This window comes from Pagrus pagrus (assembly GCF_965226575.1).
Source record: "Pagrus pagrus genome assembly, chromosome: 7".
NCBI classification, from domain to species: domain Eukaryota; kingdom Metazoa; phylum Chordata; class Actinopteri; order Spariformes; family Sparidae; genus Pagrus; species Pagrus pagrus.
Window position 1 is genome coordinate 11,468,614 of NC_140191.1, and position 16,833 is coordinate 11,485,446.

A 16,833-nucleotide genomic window follows, 5' to 3' on the forward strand; every position below is an offset into this window, starting at 1 on the left:
TCCTAAGGTATCTGATATTTAATGTACTTAAGTATCCAAAGTACAAGTAAAAGTAAATTATACATCTATTAACATGAATATATACTTTATACTATGGGTTGATCGATTATCAGCCTGGACTATTATCTATGGAAGCCCTGAGGGGCAAGGGAGATTTTTTTTTTTTCTTGTGCTCCTTTTTCTATGTTCAAAATTTTGTTTCATGTGTCGAGCCGAGTTAATTTTTTTTTTCATGTGTGAAACGGAGTGAAACATTTTTTTTCACTCGGCTCGACACATGAAAACAAGTTTTTCACTCAGATGAAGTTTTTTTTAAATGACACGAAAAAAAAATCATGTGTCATTTGAAAAACTACAGCTGAAATACAGACATTGTTTTAGTTTTTCTTTCATGTGTGGAGAAAAAAACATTTTACATGCTGCTGATGCAGCATGTTATCTGAAAAGTAAAAGTAAATTACACCTGCATGTGTATTTATGTTTATAGCTTGGTCAATTATCGGATACGATACTGAGCCTTCTTTTCATTTTTTCCGATGATCAGAATCAGTGTGTTTTTAAATTAGGTAGCTTGATTATATTAATAATTTTAAACATGCACTTTGGCTCTGATGCATCATGTATTCTGCAAAGTATCTAGTAACTACAGTTATCAAATTAATGTGAGTAAAAAGTACAAGATTTGACTCTAAAATGCAGTGGAGTGGAAGTATAAAGTACCAGAAAAATGAAATACTCAAGTGAAGTACAAGTACCTCAAAATTGTACTTAAGTACAGTACAAAGACACGTGTCAGCGAGGGACTGTTTGAGTATTTTATTCCAAAAGAAGTTTGTGTGTCTATAGGTTTGAACAACAGGGCGATCTCTCTGAAGAACATCGGTGCACCTTCACCCCGACACCTCCCATCCCACACCCTTCACCCACAATCACACTATAGAACCTCTTGCTCTTCAATAGGAATAATAACAACAATTTAATCATAATATTCATCATCATCATCGTTTTAATAATCCATTTAGCACTAGTATAGAAATATGAAAAAATACCAAAGAAAAGAACATAAAAGTAAACAAAAAGGTTTGTTTTGTGGAGCGTTCAGACACCCCATCAGGTTTGTTTTGTGACCCTCCCTTCCCTTTCATATTCATACCGACAATATTTTGGCTTTTTAGGCTTTGCACCCTCCTCTTGCCTCTCCAAAAATGCTCTGCAGCTAATAAATGCCTCCAGCTGATGGTTTAAAGCTGTTTATAGCCACTTATTGGCTATGTGGTGCTGTCACATATCAAGTTTCGTACACAGAACAAACCAAAGAAGACATGGAAATAAGACTCTGAAGACAATTTAAAAAACAACACAAACATCAAATGGGTTGACAGCCTTTTAGTTGACAGAGAAGGAAGTCAGAAAAAAAAAATGTTGTGGGTGTGTTTGCCTGTTTGTTAGCATGTGTGTGTTTGTGTGCGTGCTGTGACTACATGTGGAAGGTTTGGTTGGTTCCTGTTGCCTTGTCAGCATTCTGAACACAAAGGCAGAAGTAAACAGAGAGAAAGAGACGCATCAAATCCAGGCCTGCTTCTGCTGACAGCGATCATTCAGAGAAACAGCATAATGTGTGCAAACAATGTTATCATTCGTTATCTGGAGCACAACAGTGTCTGCAAATCTATTTCACTGCATAAATGCATAATTTTGTACAGCAATGAAATGTTTGCCAAGACAACAATACTGGGCTTTTTTTTTCATGGGGATTTGTAAAGGGTTGAACTGGTGGTTTTGCATGTTACCTCAGACATTTAATACTACTGCTGAATATGGATGGGTGGGAAGCCAGTGAGGGATCTTTTCTGATGCACCAACTGCTGCTGTGATGATAGCATGAAGCTCCTCAGTTAAAGATGAAAAAAGCAGCTGGTAACTTTAAGTGTTTATACCAATGCCAATATGGACTCCTGACAATTCCCCTATTGATTCCTGATCTTTGTTTGAGTGGGGAAAAAAAACTGTTTTAAACCAGTGATGACCGAGTCGAGCTGGCTGTAGCAACAATCTGTCATCATCTAAAAATGGAGCAGCAAACGTTTTCATTTAGGTTTTCCTCATCAAAGTGGCACCTGTGTGCCGAGTGTCAAACACAAGCTATTCCTGGAATTTAAGCCCATGTTGACCTGAAATGATCATTTCAGCGAGCACTGTTGCCATCTTTCTTTTCTTTCTAACTCCTTGTTATTGCAAGTTTCTACCAGTGTAGACGCATGAGATCGACATCCTCGTCGGGGTTGCAGCAATAAACTAGGTTTGAAGTATAGCATGGTATGAAAATTAACGTTTGAGTTGTTAATAAAAAAATATAAAGTTTATATCAAGTCATTAAGTTGAAATGAAATTATAATAAAGTATTCAACAAAAAAAAAACCTTGTTTTCATTCCTTCAAGGGTCATTTTCACACAAAAAACTGTAATACTGTATAATATGATGACTTGAAACAGTGATGTTTTGTGAGATGGTTATTATCGTACCGTGAAAATCTCACACAGCTGAAACCCTTGTCACTGCAATGCATAACTTTCAGAAAAACATGTCAGCATCGATAAAAGGAATTGATAAGCTTGGCGGTTTATGTTCAAGAGAAGGATCGTAGTACTAAAGGGAACTTCAAACTGGGCTGAAAAAGATGTGAATGTAAAAAAAGGAAAAAATACAGATGCATTCAGGAGGCAGAACAAGAGGGACTTCAAGAATTGAGAATCAGCCAGTGAAAAGCATTAAATTCATGAAGTGCTTTGGACTGTTTCTTTCTCTTTCCAGAAGCGTAGGCGGATGAGTTCAACTTTTTGAAAAACTTTTCGGTATCAGTGAAAGGAATTAAAAAGCCTGTTGGCATGCAACTTCAATGGATCGGACAATTTGGATCATGTTCTCGTCGTTTCAAACGAGGGGGGGAAAAGCTAAAAATGTTTTCAAAAGTACGTACTGATGTGTTCAGGAGGCAGAAAACAGGGACTTTCAATGACTGAGAATCCTCCGCTGGAAAGCATTAAATTCAGAACATCTGCGGTCAGGAAGTCCTAGAGACCATCTTAGGACGAGATCACACCAGCTGTGAATCCTGTCAACATGTTTACCTTAAGAACCCATGACTACTGATTACTACATTATTACATGAGTTCTTAGTACTCAAGGGTCAGACCACAGCCAGTTTTCAACTCACGACTTCATTTTGATCGGAATTACACCCCTGTAAAGTTTCGTGCGGGACCACGAATGTGAGCCAGGAGTGAGCTTTAAGTAGACCACACCCTCGAAACCCCTCATTTAGATGCCAACTACACCTGTAAAGTCTTGTGACTGCATCTTGCACAGTTGTGACGCTATCAAGCTGACACAATCTGTCCACAGACAGACTGACAGACATAAAACACCTGGCAAAGTACTCAAAACTGCGTCTGTGGTAGTTCCCGCAACAATTGGTGTCTCTAGGACCACATTTTGCCATGATGACACACACACAGACTCATAAGGTAAGTAGACATGGACACTAAACCGAATAATGGGAATTCAGTAATGTCTTACATCAGCTAATCCTCAAATCTCAGGTGTCAGCATTTCCTCGAATACTCCAGAAAGATTTTTTCTGACTAAAACTATAAGTAGACTAACTATAACTAAGGGTGTGAATCAAGCCGCCCTCGAGTTCAGTCAGTAAGTAGTGAGTCACTCCACAGTGAATATTTTGGGAAATGATTAGGTAACTGATTCAACGAACAACTGAGACACTGATGAGTCAATGGCCTGCAGTGCAGAAAATGCAAATACAGCACTTGATAATGATGTCATAACAAAAAAAGATATAATCAGGGGATGATGGGCCATTGTGCAAATAATGACACAGTTACACTTGCTTCTGAGGGGATCATTTCACAGAGCTGTTACACCACAGAGAAGACGGCTGCAGCACGCAAGTGTAATCATGGGTGTGTGTGATTAGAATAAACTAAAGGCAAATCACGCTGCAGTCACATCTGATATCTGTCACACGTTCATGAAAACAAGTAGATTGCAGCTCAGACTTTAACTGCACACTGATGTGTTTAACGCTTAGTAATGGTCTATAAAAATAAAGCAGATTTAAAGGCCCAGTATGTAGAATGTAATGGAATCTAGCGGTGAGGTTGAGGATTGCAACCAACTGAATACCCCTCGTCTCACCTTCCCCATTAAAAACGCAAAAAAAACAAGCAAGTCCTTCTCGAGAGTCAGTGTTTGGTTTGTCCATTCTGGGCTACTGTAGAAACATGCCGGACTCCTGAAGAGGATCTGCTTCCTCTGTAGATATGAACGGCTCAGTCATAGTTTCAGGTGATTTTACACTGACAAAAACATAAATCGAACTACAAACCATAACTTAATCCTACACACTGGACCTTTAAAGCAGCTGGCAGTATTGTGTATTTTGTTCTTGTCAACAGATACCTTGAAAAGCCCAAAACCACCAACGTGTTAGTCTGTCTCTCAATAGTTTCTGACTTCCTCTACCCCAAGCCTCTTTGGTCCCACTGAAGATGAAACTCTTAAAAAATGGGCACAAATATATACTTTAATTTACAAACATTTTGTTTTTTGCACTGGGCACTGAATTTTTTTAGCAACGACGCAACTCATTTCATGTGTTTTTTGATAGTTTTTAAAGTCAGAGGTTTACGGCACAGAGGAATAAGCTACATGAGGCTTTGGCTACTTATTGTGGTTTTTGGTCTTTCCATTGAATTTGTTGACAGTAAGAAAGACACAGAATGTCACCAGCTCTACCCTCAAATGCTCCTTGTGATCTTGATTGTTTATGCAACACTTACTTGGTGAAAATGCAGTAGCAACTTGTGAGATTGAACATATGGTATGCTTTGAATAATCATCAGCAATACCATTAAGTGTACCCAATTTCAAGTTAAATAGCTATAACATGCAAATCCACCAGTGTATTCCCTTTAAGCACCGTGGCTAATATACTGTAGATTGTTTCAGATGTAGTTTCACACAATATAACATTAACAACACAATTAAAAGCGACCAGATTCTCTTCTCAGCCAGGATGAAAAGCATGTATTTCTTCTAAACCTATTTATCAGCATGTTTCGCTGTGTTCAACCCCCTCCTGAATGAGTCCCCAGCCACCGAGGGGAGTAATTAGCCGATCAAAAGCTTGAGACAGTATTGACAAGGCTGTGTTGAGTCTATCACTCTGGCAGGAGCCTCTATCGCGAACGGCCAAGTCTGTCTGTTAAACAGAGAGAAGGGAGGAAGCTGCGGCTACAGCCTGCTGGCGCATTAACAAGCCCCTTAAAAGATGCCCAGAATTAACAGATCAGGACAGATCTAATAATGGAAGTAGTTCAGTTCGGGATTTCTCATTCAAATTCAGTAGTGTCCTTTTCACTCTTTCTGTTCTTCTCTATCTTGCCTCTCTGTCTCTGCCTCGCCCGCTCTCTCTATCTCTTCTATGCTGTGTGAACAGAGGTGAAAAAGAAGTAAGGGCTTGGCAAGCGTTACCCAGGATAACGAGGGACATTAATTTCACATTTCAAAGGCTCTTGCTCTCTCTCTCGCTCTCCTCTTTTCGTGCCTGATTATCTAACATTTGTAGAAGGGTGCTGTTGCCGGGTACATCGTTCTCCTCGCTTAAAGTAGTTACAGACAGACTTACAGGAAGCACAATTTTTTTACGAACACACACACACACGCACAGTGTAAAGAAAGGCAGACCAACAGTTTCCTCTGCTACTGTTTGCATTTTGTTGTCTTGAAGTCTTTTCATCCACCTTCCCTGATACCATTCGAAAAAAGCAGCTGTAGGGCACAGGGAGGGACACAAAACTCTTGAACACAATTAGCCGCAGTCTTAGTATGCTATAATCCACCATATTGTCACACATAGTCTGAATTTAACTCTGTAATTCCCACTTTGAACAATGGTAACAAAACAAGAAAGACAACAAAAGAAAAAAAAAACAACAGGAAATAATTCTCTGGAAGTCTTTTAGTTGCTTAGTTTTAAATCACATACGAATACAGTATGTCCTCCAACAAGGCTTCGTTTTACTAGAGGGGTACGGTAGTTAGCTTCCAGGGGAGTGTCTGTGGAAGAAAACCAGCACCCTCAGATCTAAAGGTGAAGTTAGATGGGGGGGAAGGAGAGAAAAAGGAGGCCAGTGGAAACCATCATCTGGTCATGTGCATTTCCGCTCAGATTTGTCCAAACTGAACTGTTCGATTACAGAAGCTTTATCATCTCACAGCGTGCTCGTAGCCAGTTCTGTATCCGTAGGCCTCACGCTCCCCCGGAGGAAAGGTTTTCCCTGCACATTCTCCTTTTAAAAGTCATCTCTTTTTCTGTTGGCTGACCTTGTGGAGTTCAACTATTTCCCTCCTTCTCTCCCTCTTATGTTCTCCAATGAGTCTCACAGCAGCGTCTCTCTCAGCAGCACAACTGTTCCTCAGTCACCTCATCGCTGGCTCCCTGCAGCCCTCTCACCCCGCCCAGTGTTTCTGGTCTCAGTCCTGGTCACCCAGTAGGTCTGTGGTGTTGCTGTTCTGTGGAGGTGGAATGGGTCGCGAGGTATGTGGTGGAGGGCTGTGGTGTAGCCGCCTTGGGCTGGGCCCCCCTCCGCCCTCACTGTCTGTGTTGTTGGATGAGGATGGAGGTGGGGGTGGGGGTAGCCTGGGCAGGGGTGCTGACGAAGGCGGTATTCTTGTGGTGGTTGATCCTATACTGGTGCCTGATCTCAGGCTCTGGATCCTCCGGCACTCCTGGCAGATCCTCACATGGGTGCAACTGCGGGCGGGCAGCAGCACAGGGGTAGGGGCTGGTGGAGGAGGGGTGGTGTTGGCCCCCAATGGATCATCTAGGATCCGCTGTGGCCCTGGGCCCAGGTCCACAGGCCCTGTCCCTCCTACGCCACCTCCTCCCCCTCCAGCTCCACCAGTCAGCGGGCCGGCTCCGCTGTAGAGCTTCCCGTTGCTGAGACGCATCTCCCGGACCAGGCGCAGAGGCCGAGGGGCGCCAAGAGCAATGCGTGTGGGGTGGCGCAGGGCTGCTGAGCTGCTAAGGGGCCGACGGCGCCGCATACGGGAGGTCTTCTTACAGGAGACGGCGTTTCGGAACTCTGTGATCATCTCCCGACAGACAGACACCTGGAGGAGCAAAGGAAGGAGGGAAGGAAGAGGGAAAGACGGAAGGGAAGGAGGCAAAGGTAGGAGGGACGCCACAGACCCAAAGTAGGCAGGCAGCAGAACAAGACAGTGGTAAGGCAGTACATAAATAGAGGAGAGCGGAGGAAAAACAATAAAATTGAATGGGAAAGCAAAACAAAAACAAGGCGGGAACAAGGCAGAAGGAACAGACACAGTAAGGCATGGTGAACGAAAAAGTCGCAGGAGAAGCGAGGGCACAGAGATCAACGAATGGAGGGTTGGTTTGAAAACAGAAATGAGGAGGTGATGGGGAAGGACGTGGAGATGGATAGAGATGGGAGAATATCCAAGGAGCAGAGAGAGTTATTACAATCCAAACACACAGAACACCAAAATGTTGTTTAGTTTATGGGCACTTCATTATGGCACTATGCACTATGAACGGACAGGCAGGCCTGCAAACTCAGGTGCACACATACAAACTCACAGCAGCTGTGCACACCTTCACACACACAGTAAGACACACCTTCACGCCCACAATTATCTGAAATCATTCCAGCAGCATGACGACTGTAATTTGCACACACGGCGAACAAAATGCATCAACATGTCCACTACAGAAACAACATTGTGGGTGAAATCATAACAAAAAGTCATGTGCTCACATAAACAGAAACAGTACTCGTTGTCGGAGAACAGACACTGATGAGAGGAGGTGTGTGTTTGACAGAGAGATAGAGGGAGGCACACAGTGAGATGGGTGAGAAGTAATCCAAGAATGGAAACGAAGAATACCAGCGTACATGTGAGGCATGTAAAAGAAGATACATCATGACATTTAATGCCAGGGAAAAAGATCACACTACTTCTTTATGCAAGCAAATATTGGCATCTCTCAATATTGCTTATCCGTAAGTTTAGCTCACAAACACTTAGTGCCATACTGTTAAACACCAAACACTAAAAGGGCACACTGACTTAAAAAACAGGCAGGACATGCAAAGTGAAACCAAATTCTCCATTTGTCATAAACATTTCGGACAATACAGCATTTCAGTGCCGCATACTCGTACATTCCTCTCGTCTCACATGCACATAACACACAGGATCTCAAATGTTATAGCACACACAAACAAACAGACAAAAATGGAGGCAAAAGCTGAAAAGAATCTACCCACTCACACACAAACACACACACACAAAACAACATAATCAAAAGGGTTGGCGGGATGCCATGGGAACCTACTGGGGTGTGTCTGTGGGGTCGGCGAGGGCAGGTATGGGGGCATACCTCATCGGTCTCTGCCGAGCGCCGTGTCGACCACACAAACTCCATAATGGCCACAAACACGGCAATAATGAGGCCACAGATCAGCACCACGAAGATGCCCCCAATGTTCTCCATGCCCAGACCTGGAAGTGGGCCACAGGAAACAAACATTAGTACACGTCTGTTTTTTTTAATTTACTAGCCATGGAGAGTACTTCACAGCCTGTGAAAACATTGTGTAAAGTCTTCTGCGGCTCTGCAGGAGCTCTGTTGGAGAAATAGTTTAACATTTTGGGAAATGTGTTTGTTTGCTGTCTTGCCAAGGGTTGATGAGGAGATTGTTACCTGTTATCTGTATGATAAGCTGCTATCCCCAGCAGCTGTTTATCTTAGCTTAGCATAGAGACTGAAAACAGGTAGCCTAGCTGAAGGTACGGAAGCAGAGAACAGCCGTACTCGATATTATTTTTCACAAATGAATTATTGTTATCTTTGTAATACACGCTTTGTTATCTCGGAATAACAAGATAGAAAACAAAAGGTTGTTATTTCCTGTTATTACTTATAATGTTAATCAATTATCATGACTGGGTTTCTTTACTAAGCCTGGTCTAACTGATACATCGGTCTATGTTAAGTCTTTTAATCTGACTTTATGTCGGTTGCACCAACCAAACTTAAGCCTAGTCTTGACTACGCCGGTTTTAGTGATGCACATCCATGTGGCTCTTGGGGGTTGGGGTTAGGGTTTATTATACGAGTGGTGTACCTTCCTTAATTAATAGGGCAGTGCGTAATGTGTGTGTGGAGTGAGTGTGTGGTGGAGCGAGTGGCAGAAAGTGACAAGCGGAGCAGAGAAGAAAGTAGGCAGTAAGTTTTCAGTTTGACGGTTCATGTACAGTGTATAATATATGATAGATTGTCAGTGAACAAGACAAAAGTAGAGCTCCGTGTGTTGTTTAACAACTGCTGGAAACGTGAAGACACATTGTTAACAACCTTCCACTGTCTTGCTAATTTGTAGCTAATCATTTCTAAATTGCGGCATCATTATGGAGGAGGAGGAAGTGTTTTTCAAAAAGAAAGAAAAGGCAATTACACAGACAATGAAATAAGAATATTAATAAAGCCAGCACGAGAAAACAATGACTGTTGAAGGTAATAAGAGACTCCTTTAAAACGTTTTCGAGTCAGAGGAAACTTAATAAACTTTGTGAAACTCTGTCTACGACAAATTCTTAATTATTTGTCCCCTCTTGTAAATTCGGCAGTACATTGAGTTATTCATTTCCTAATATTGTGTTTGTCTGTCCCGGTGTGTTACAGTACCAGGTTGTACTGTATGCTTCTCTGTGACTAGATAAATTACCTTGTAGACAGCAGAACAGCTGCACAGATGAGAGCAACACGCGGTTTGACTTTATGCCTGCGCTCCTGACCAGGTGTGAGATTTACAGACTCCGGTTAAGACCAGACGTGACTGTTGGTGCAACCGACCACAGGAGAGACATGCCTGCATGCATAAATGGCTTCTTGCAACTGTAGCAACTAATTTAAAAGCAACATTATGTCACTTTTTTCACCTTAAAATTCAGAATCATTTTGATGGTACAGTGTCTTGTAATAGGGTGTGTGGTGTCTCTGTCACTTGTTTCTGCACATGTAACTTCAGTGAGAGGGTAGGATCACAGCGTTACATACATGTTTACTTCAAGATACAAGTTTTCAACACATAACCTTGTTTTGATGTGATGAGTTTTGTTTGTAGTTAGCACCTACATTACATCTGACAAATTGTTACAGACCTGGAATTTGTATTTATGACAGTGTTGTTGTACTCAGACAACTGTATGTAAGCCCATCTCTTATAATAATTAACTATAATGCAATAACCCTTATATGAAATCTCAAACCCGCCACACAGAGCAGTATGTCACATATAACATGTTAAGTATTGGTGTCCACTGGAGAGATTCTGACTGTTTTCCCGTTTCAGTTCTTAATCCTAAACTAAGCTAACCAGCTGTTGGTTGTAGCCTTATATTGTTGTACAGACATGAGATTGGTAACATTCTTGACCTCAGTTTTGTGATCTCCGAGACACAAATTATCTTAATAGACAGCGTCTGTAGCAGATTTTTTTTTCATAAAAGGGACTAAAAGTCTGTATTTCTCAGCCTCTGCGGCTCCAGTTTCGACCTTTCTTTTCCAAAAATCTGTCTCTTGCAAGCATTTCAACTTTATCCAAGTGGAATACTAAATCACAGGAGCGCGCTCTCTCAATTGAATTAAAAAATGTAAATGACCCATGATGAAGTGGCTCACTGAATACCAGAGTTATGGGGCCCTCAAACATTTGAGATACACTGCACAGATGAAGCTCAATGATGCTGAAAAGGAAGGCATGAAATTGTTTCCAGAGTTAGCAAAACTCAAAGAGATTTTCATTTGACAGCGCTGGAATAAATGGTGAGGCGTTTTCATTGTCTTTGTCATTTACACAGGCACAGACACATTTAACATACACACACACACACACACACACACACACACACCTGGACAGACACACTCACTCTAATAAAACTGCCATTACACACCACCTGAGACAAACAGAAGACATTTGGGAAAGTAGATTGCGCTAAGCACCCTTCACAAGGACATTAGGTTAGGCATTAGCCATTAGCTGGACTGTAGCAGAGAGTGAGGAGACTATTACTGGGGACATTAGAGAGAAGGAGGGAGAGGAGACAGACAGCTGCGGTCGACTGACCCTTGGCACGGTGGTCCTCCTCTTTGGGACATTGGCCTCCCTCCCACCACCTCCTCTTCAGTATCTCAAGCCTGTTATTCTCCTGCAGCTGGAGGATGGCCAGCGTGATCTCATCTCTGAACGGAGACCCTGGCAAATGACAGGAAAGAAGGATAAGAGCAATTGGTGGGGGGACAGAGAAGATGCCGCAAAGGAGCCCAGACGAGAGAGAGGTTTTTTCGGAAGAAGTGGAGAAAAAGATGAGGAACGTGTGGAGAGTAAAGGAGACGGAATCAGAGGGAAGAGAATTTCTGTTGCAGCCTCGAGATGGCTACGAGTGATCTAACTGTGAGAATAAAGAGAGGATTAGTGAGAGATAAAGAGCGAGATTACAGCCAGAAAGAGCCAGTGGTATAGCCGCTGGTCAGACAGCATACAAAGCATGTTATGAACTAGATACAGTAGGAAAGAAGGTTTAAAGGGTCAGTCCCCCAGAAATTGCATATATATTTTCTCATTTAGCCGAGTAATGAAGAGCCATGAGGATAATCAGCAGACGTCATTGTGAACAGTAATCATTGGAACTACTCTCTGCAAGAAAATAGACCTTATGGGATTTGTTGAATGCGTAGCAAAGGCGGGTAGTGTTTCTAGAAAGACACATTACTAGTAAATGGTTTTTTTTGTTGTTTTTTTTTTAATGAAGACAAAGTACCCCTCCCCCCAGCTACCCCTCCCCCTTCTTGGCTGAGACCCACCCTCCATCCAAGTTTTGTGGAAAGACGTACAGTAGTTTTTATGTAATCCTGCTAACATGCCAAGCACCAAACGGACGGGAGTGAAAACATAACCTCGTTGGCGAAGGTAATAAACAAAAGTGTTATTTCCCACTAATTACTGCCCTTTGAGTGAGTTGTGGAGCTGTGGTTGTTGGATATTTGAATATAACTTTTGTGTTTGTAGTCCAGTGTGCTTTTTCACACACAATTAAAGGATAAGTTCAACATTTTGGGAAAGATACTTACTTGCTTTCTTGCTGAGAGTTAAAGGAGAATACCACAATTAAATACGCAGCTACTGTATAGCCGGGAGGTGATTAGCTTAGCTGGAAAAGCTGGACTGGTTCTATCCCAATAATAAATAAAATGAGTCCTTTAAAGCCCACTAATTAACCGTTGTATCTTGTGTGTTTATCTATGGATAAAACCAAAATGTTAAAACAATACATTACAATCGAATGGTTGCTTTGTGCTGGGCAGTTACCTCCTGAAGACCTGCTGACTTCAGAAAGCCACTGTTCCCTAAAAAGAAACAGTCCAGCACATAACTCCTCATAAAACTGAGTTTTATTAGCCTTTGGACAAAGCCAGACTGGCTGTTTCCCTATAATTCCAGAATTTATGCGGAGCTAAGCTAACTGTGTTCTGGCTGTAGCTTCATATTTAGGGTGCCAACTTCAGAGTACAGTCAGTCATCTAACTTCAAGAAACTTCAAGAAGGAGATCAAGTGTATTTCCCAAAAGTGTCAAACAATCCCTTAAAATTTAACTGTGAATAGAAGTAAACGAGAAAACACTGAACAAGCCCTTTATTTGTATTTTCAGCATTTTTAAATATATAAATATATCTCCTTGTGGTCTGCTCTCCATGCTGATGTGCCGTAACTCTGCTCCTTAAGTCGATCATATCTCCCTTTCTTTCCTTCTCCTTCTTCACTCTAGTCATGCCCTCCTCCTCTTCGTTAGAACAGATCACTGAGATGCACTGACACCACGTCTATGTGCTAAAAAAAAAAAAAGCTTCAGAAGAGCTGGACGCGTGTGGAAAAGCAATTAACTGCATGTTCATTACTTCCAGTTGAAATACTCACTAATCCCCTTAGATAAAAAAAAAATAAATCAACCACGTACACGACTTTTTTCAGATGTAATCTCTCACCAATCAGCACTGCTACATGTGTCTGTTTAGCATAATTGATCTCATGCAGGTGCTTCTGTCTCTCTTTCAGTCAACGGAGGGTATTTTCTTTGATGAGGTGTTTAGAGAAAGTCCTTCAGGATCAGTCTTCACACAGTTTTGATTACATATTTCTTTTTAACTCAGTGTGACACTGATCACAACAGCCACAGATGATATGTTTACATCCCTGCACGCTGGAATTGCTCTCATCTTAACTTTTCATGTTGAAGATTTTGTGTCCTGTTGGTGATTATACTCCTTCTGCTTCTTTAGCTGCATGTGGTATCCCCTGTGGCTTGATTTCAGGCCTTATTGCTAAATTATAGAGCTAATCCCAGAAATGACAGCAACATTTGTGATCTTCCATGACCTTTGAACCCCCGACGAGGCCAATGGTAGCTCAAGATCTTCTGTTGGTCGAAGTGAAAAGGCAAAAGATGATGGGTGCTCGCTGTAAGGGCTTGTAGGTTTTGGAATATTCTGCCTGGAAATGAGACTGACTAAATCGATGTTGATGTTCTCAAAAAGCTATTTATAAGACTTGTGACAGTTTCATTAACATATTTTACACTGTATCTATTTGTCTGTTTGTGCATAAATCATAGTAACAACTCATAGTGTAATAAATATTAAAGTAATTTATCAAATATGATAATATTCTGTATTTCTCCATATAGTAAAGGTAATAAAAATGAAAGTAACAGATTTCCAGATAGTATCTTTACACAGTGATAATCTCAAATTACTGTATGATTATGAATTGTAAGGAGTGTAACATTTGTTTACCTAATGATGAGATAACATTATAACACTTGCCAGGTTTCCATGCTTCATTGATTTTAACCACATTTTGAGAAAATTGGCAGAAGAAATGTGAATGAATGTCTGTTTCCATCAATTACCGTTATACCGTTATAGTAGGAGTTCGTTCAGTGCAGTAGGTAGAGCCAAGTCTCCTGTCAGAAAACCACCGTACCATGGCAGAAGAGGATGCAACAAGATGATGACATTAAAACGAGTGCCAGTCGAACATCGGAGCGATGTGGAGATTAATCTTTAATCGTAATTTTTTTTGTATGTCTTTGTAGACACTGTGTCATGGTTTTGGGTCGTTATTTCAATATTTCCAGTCTTATTTTGGAAGTTCTCTCCTTATGTGTCAAATTTTGCTTTACACTTCCTGCCTGTTTACCTGTTACCTGTGATTCATTTGTGGATTAGTCCCTGTGTGTTTAAATCTGTGTTTTCCCCTTACATATTTTGTTCCTGGTGTCGCTGTGTTTGCTCCTCGTCTTTTCTGCAATCCTGCCTGTGTTCCCTGAGCTTCACTCTGGTTTGTACTATATTTAGTTTTGTATTTGTCTTTGGTTTTTTGGATTTGCCCCAGCCTGTTTTTGTCAGTTTTGTTGCTTGCTTCTGATTTTTTTGGACTACATCTACAGATCACTAAAGCTTTCTATTTGTTTGTATACCTGCCTGCCTAGGGGTCTGGGTCCTTTTTATGCACAAAAAACAAGTGGATTGAAACGCACCTACTGAGATAAGTCAAGTTTACAGGTTTTACTACAATGTCTATATTTGACATTAATAAAGTTATTTGACGTTTTTGATTCATCAGTTGCTAGAAAGCACTTTGTGCAGCATGTGTTTTGTTTGAAACTGATATATTAGTCTTCTTACCCAGTGGCATGCCGATGCCGTAGCCCTTGGTGTCCAGCAGGCCTCCGATCTGTGTGAGATTACAGTTGAGGCCGCGGTGGTACTCGTTCATGGTGCTCTCCATCAGGAAGGCGTACTTGGAGTTGACCACACGGGCGATGCCCTCCTCTGTGCTCTTCACAAACACACTGGGCTGCTTGGAGTTCATGTAGTTCCACATCCGCTGGTAGGTCTGGTAACGCGAGTTCTGCAGAGAAATGGGAACAACGATGGGAATCAAACACTGACTACGGACGTTTGGCTCCGAACGTGTCCTATCATCTGTCTTTTCAGCAGAAATCGAATGCAGCTCAATAAAAATGAAAGAGGAAAGGATGGAAGAAGAGGAAGAGAGATGCATCCTCGATAAACATTGGAGGAAAGTACACGTACAATGGAGAATCAAGTGTGAATAATGACAAGCAGAGTGAAACATCAATGGCGAATACAGGGAAACGAGAGAGAACAGAGTGGAGGGAAGAAAGGCGACATGAAGCAACAGATAATTCACTCATGGCATAGCTGATGCATCATCTTTCATACAGATGGAGGTAAATCAGCACAGAGGAGGTGGTTCAGCACTTAGCAAAATATGGCAAGCTCCAAAACAGGATTAAGTGTTTAAAGTGTACAATTACATGAGGTATCTCTGTGTATTGTGTGTGAGAAGAAAGGGAAAGAGTAGAGAGCGCGGCATCTGTGTGTAATAACGTGGGTGTGTATTGTATGTGTGTTAGTGTGTCTGTGTGTGTGGATTAGGCATTGAGTGGAGTAATGTACTGTAGCATTGAAGCTGGCTTACGTAGGCAAACATAAACCACTCTTTCTTATATTCTCAATATGGACAAACACCACCAGAATGCAAAACACACACGCACGCACACACTCAATCTGGCATGTAGCCATTTCCCATGCAAGTAAACAAATACATGGCTTTTTATACACTCACCTACGCACACTCCCACATGCAAACACACCTACACACACACACACACACACACACACTCTCTCGATGACAAACACAGATGCCGACACAGATGCCGGAAGCGCTCTCATAAGCAAACACAGGCAGTCAGCCACTTAACACAAACAGCTATAAAGAAAACAACAGAGGAACTCAGAGATATAGTGGCAAATATGAGGACAACTGCTCACTCCAGGCATGGCAATAAAGACAAAAACACTGCAATAAATCACACATTCATACACAAACACAAAAAAACTTTTGTTGCTAGAAAGGCAATTCAGGAAATTGTCAGATAAATCCATGTGCCATCAAAAACAACACAATTTTACAAGTTCACATGAAAACAAACAACCGAAAAGCCAAGCGGAGCCGTTTAGCTGCCGCAGCCGGCCTTACCATGAAGAACGTCATGGTGCTCCCTCCGTGGATGGTGCCATACTCAATGTTGGTCTGGTCGGCCAAGTCGTCCGGAGACTCGATGGGAGCCTCCATCCTCTGGACGGTCAGGAAGGCTGCCAGGTTGGCCGTGTAGGAGGAGATGATGATCAGGGTAAACGCCCACCTGTGCGATGGAGACGCGAGTGAAAGGTGTAAGTAAGAATGGCAGACATCGATGAAATCTTTTATTCAGGTTACGTGTTATTTATACATCACAAAATTGATACATATCATGATAAAGTCTGGAAAATCAATTGGAAGACTTTTCAAAGATTAAACAACTAATTCCAAATCAATGTTTCGGGCTAATCCAGCCAAGGAAATACCTGACAAATATACCCAGTATTACTCTAAATCAGCCCTGCTCATTGACTTGCAACACTGTCCACGATGGCTTAAGACACCCAGAAATGTTAAAAGGGAGAGATAGCTCAGTTGGGCAAAAATTGGGCTCAGGTTTCCTGGACTAACAGATTATATTCTTCACCCACAACCTCAAAGACGCGACTCTCTCACGACCTTTCTTTCATGTCTAAAAGCTTCAAGAGGGAACATCATGT

At 41.7% G+C, this 16,833-nt stretch overlaps 1 protein-coding gene across 1 annotated transcript in view; it reads right to left on the reverse strand.

Moving 5' to 3' along the window:
* Window positions 1–801: 801 nt before the first annotated feature.
* grik5 (glutamate receptor, ionotropic, kainate 5) overlaps window positions 802–16,833 on the reverse strand; it is a 106,674-nt gene continuing 90,642 nt past the window's right edge. The window contains exons 20-24 of the mRNA XM_084358621.1: window positions 16,232–16,397; window positions 14,851–15,076; window positions 11,233–11,361; window positions 8,484–8,605; window positions 802–7,192 (exon numbers count right to left, since the gene is read on the reverse strand). Of these exons, the coding sequence (XP_084214747.1) occupies window positions 6,554–7,192; window positions 8,484–8,605; window positions 11,233–11,361; window positions 14,851–15,076; window positions 16,232–16,397 (1,282 nt within the window). The 3' untranslated portion in view covers window positions 802–6,553. The remainder of the gene's footprint in view (window positions 7,193–8,483; window positions 8,606–11,232; window positions 11,362–14,850; window positions 15,077–16,231; window positions 16,398–16,833) is intronic.